This window comes from Mangifera indica, chromosome 1 (genome assembly GCF_011075055.1).
Source record: "Mangifera indica cultivar Alphonso chromosome 1, CATAS_Mindica_2.1, whole genome shotgun sequence".
Taxonomy (NCBI): Eukaryota; Viridiplantae; Streptophyta; class Magnoliopsida; order Sapindales; family Anacardiaceae; genus Mangifera; species Mangifera indica.
Genome location: NC_058137.1, coordinates 26,964,645 through 26,968,045, shown reverse-complemented (window position 1 = coordinate 26,968,045; position 3,401 = coordinate 26,964,645). Strand labels below are relative to the sequence as shown.

At 34.0% G+C, this 3,401-nt stretch overlaps 1 protein-coding gene across 1 annotated transcript; it reads left to right on the top strand.

The window, feature by feature from the left end:
* Positions 1–224: 224 nt before the first annotated feature.
* Positions 225–2,565, top strand: LOC123219113 ((-)-germacrene D synthase-like). Its single transcript, XM_044640865.1, has 7 exons — positions 225–432; positions 546–819; positions 919–1,294; positions 1,365–1,583; positions 1,659–1,797; positions 1,904–2,152; positions 2,234–2,565. The coding sequence occupies exons 1-7, from the start codon at positions 301–303 to the stop codon at positions 2,522–2,524; spliced, it is 1,680 nt and encodes a 559-aa protein (XP_044496800.1). The 5' UTR covers positions 225–300; the 3' UTR covers positions 2,525–2,565.
* Positions 2,566–3,401: the final 836 nt, after the last annotated feature.

Genomic DNA, 3,401 nt, shown 5'->3' with positions numbered 1-3,401 from the left:
AATATTATTTTGATGATATGTTATTATATGATTAAATATTATTTTGTTATTAATTTAAAATTATTTAATTATATAGTGATCTTATATGATTTTATTGAAAAAAAAGACAGAAATCTAAAAACATAAACACATCACGTCGTGTTAGTTGGGTATGTGAAAAATTTTCATGCTGCCTTTTTCTAGGGCTGCGTCTATATATAGTGTGTCTGAAGACTCTGCAAACTCACACCATCTCTTGAAAAACAAAGCTATATTAAGCATTCTACGCTATTTATCCTTTTTTCCTTGAAATAAATTATAATGTCTCTTCAAGTTCTAGCCGTTCCTTCTTCGGTCGAAAATAATGCCAAGCAAGAAACTCAACGTCGATCGGCAAATTATCATCCTAGCATTTGGGGGCATCATTTTCTCTCATATGCTAGTGATTCTGTGGTAAATTAATTGTTTCTTCTAATTTGCAAACTGGAGTGATAAGCTGCTTAACTAATCAAAATATAAGAATTATGTCCTACATATCTTCTTACCAATCTATTTTGCTTGTTCAGGATACTGATGATAACCCAGAACTGCTGAAGCTGAAGGAGGAGATTATAAGCATGCTAAGGGATGACTCAAATAAGCCTGAGCAAAAACTTGAGTTGGTTAATGCAATCCAACGCTTGGGGGTGTCTTATCATTTTGAAAGTGAGGTCAGGGAAATCTTGGAAGAAGTCTATAAGGCTCACAATGAAACTGACTTGGGAGATCACACTGATGAGCTATACTCCATCTCTCTTAGATTCCGATTGCTTAGACAACATGGCTATAAAATCCCATGCGGTATATTTTATAAGTTCTTTCTCCTCAGCTTTTTTTTTTTTTTAAATTTCTTTGAATAGTATGTTATTTAGATGTGTTGGGCTGTGGGTGAATGAGCAGATGTGTTCAACAAGTTGAAGGACAATAATGGGAGTTTTAAGGCATCTCTTACAGAAGATGTTCGAGGAATGTTAAGCTTTTACGAAGCCTCACATCTCAGAATTCATGGAGAAACGATGCTGGATGAAGCCCTTGCTTTCACTACGAATCAGCTTGAGTGCTGGGTAGCAACTCAACCCAGCTCTCATCTTGCAGGGCAAATTAAGCATGCCTTAACTCGACCTCTTCGCAAGACCTTACCTAGGCTGGAGGCAAGATATTACATGAACATCTATCATGAAGAAGCTTCCCACAATGAAGTTATATTAACTTTTGCAAAGTTAGATTTTAACATATTACAGAAGTTGCATCAGAAGGAACTCGGTGTAATTACTAAGTAAGTTATTATAAAATTAACCATATGATTTATTTCATGCATTTTATCATTCTAATAAAGTTGTGATTAGGTGGTGGAAGGATTTAAACTTCGCGCAGAAGCTACCTTTTGCAAGAGACAGAATTGTTGAGTGTTACTTCTGGATATTGGGAGTGTATTTTGAGCCAGAATATTTAAAGGGTAGAAGACTTTTAACCAAAGTAATCTCCATTACTTCCATTATCGATGACATCTATGATGTGTATGGTACCATTGATGAACTTGAGCTATTGACCTCAGCCATTGAGAGGTAATATTTTTCATACTCTCAATGATCTTTAGTCTCCTCTAACCGAAAATTTATCATTATCTTTTCTTTTTTCAGGTGGGATATAAGCACCATAGATCAATTGCCTGACTACATGAAACTATGTTATAAGGCTCTCCTTGATATTTATAGTGAAATTGAACCAGAAATGACCAATCAAGAAAAATTATACCGTCTTGATTTTGCAAAAGAGGCGGTGATGCTTTCATTTCAAGACTTCAATTACTGTAGTTTAAAACAAAAATAAGATTCTCAGTACCTATTACTTACTAATGATGTCAAATTGGATTTTGGTTTGACAGATGAAGAGTATAGTTAGAAATTATCACACTGAAGCCAAATGGTGTAATGAAAATTATGTTCCAACACTGGATGAGTACATGAGTGTAGCATTGGTTACCAGTGGGTACCAATTGTTAGCCACAACATCTTTTGTAGAAATGGGAGATGTTGCAACCAAAGAAGCCTTTGAATGGCTATTCAGCTACCCTAAGGTTTTGAAGGCTGCCTTAATAATTTCCAGACTCCTGGATGACATAGTTGGACACAAGGTATGTGCTCAACTAAATTCATTAATTAAGTCAGAAATATGACCAATATATAAGTGTGTAAGTTTTTGTTAAATCGTATAGCATGAGCAAAAGAGAGGACATGTTGCCTCAGCAATTGAATGTCACATGAAGGAACATGGTGTTTCGGAAGAAGAGACGATTAAAGTGTTTCGTGAGCAAATTGCAAATGGATGGAAAGATATAAATGAAGCTTTCCTTAAACCAACTGCAGCTCCAGTGCCTCTGCTTGATCGTATTCTTAATTTGTCACGTGCAGCAGACTTTATTTACAAAGATGATGACTGCTACACCAATTCTTATTTGACCAAAGACCATGTTGCTTCAATGCTCAGAGACCCCATACAGCTCTGAAAGTTTAGTAGTATAAATTCGTCAATTATGTTGTGTGCCAATCTGTTGTGTTTTACAAGCAAGCAGTGATAAAAATAGACAACCTAAGCGGTAGCTTGGGTGATAAAAAAATAAAAGTTTGAATGATAAAAAATAAAACTCTATATATAAAAAAATATTATAATATATTAAGATCAAACTTTTTATTTATCTGATAATAGCGAGGGTGTCCTTTTAAGTAATTTGATTCACCAATCTTTGGATGAATTCCTCCTGAGCACCTCATTCTGAACACGTAATTCTTATCCAATCTCTTTTATTATTTTTTATAACAATTTCTCCCAGCCAGTCTTCATGACTTCCTCATTATATAGTCTTTCTTACTAACATGATATATTGTTTGAGAATAGTAATATAAAATAAATATATACAAAAGAGTAACAATTTACAATTTAATTGGGTGAAGAACTAAACTTCTAACAGAAATTGCACTCTGATTCAATTAAGAGATCGCCCTATTTGACGAGAACACAAAAAATAATAATAATAATTTACAGAACTTATTGTCCTCCATGGTAAATTTTTAGCCATCAGAACGTGAACGGGGTTGCAGAGAATGCTGGTATGATGGATGGCCCTGAATTTTGCCTGCAATTGCACGTAAAAATAAATAAATCAATCAAATGAAGAACCACAAATTGGAAAATTATCAAGAAAAAATTTTTCCTACTACACAATCCTATTCGTTCTTAAGCTTTCAATTTAAAGAGCTCAAAACTCAATCTCCGTACAAATCGTGTCAACATATATTTTAAAATGTTTTTCAATTCCAATTATAAACAAATGATGGAATCACATCACAAAACAATTATCAATTCATAGGCTGCGGCATCGTTTT

Excerpts from the sequence above, each read along its gene's own strand:
- LOC123219113 (XM_044640865.1), top strand. The coding sequence starts at position 301 with ATGTCTCTTCAAGTTCTAGCCGTTCCTTCTTCGGTCGAAAATAATGCC. Across the intron at positions 433-545 it reads CATATGCTAGTGATTCTGTG|GATACTGATGATAACCCAGA; the intron begins GTAAATTAATTG and ends TTGCTTGTTCAG. Across the intron at positions 1,584-1,658 it reads TTGACCTCAGCCATTGAGAG|GTGGGATATAAGCACCATAG; the intron begins GTAATATTTTTC and ends TTCTTTTTTCAG.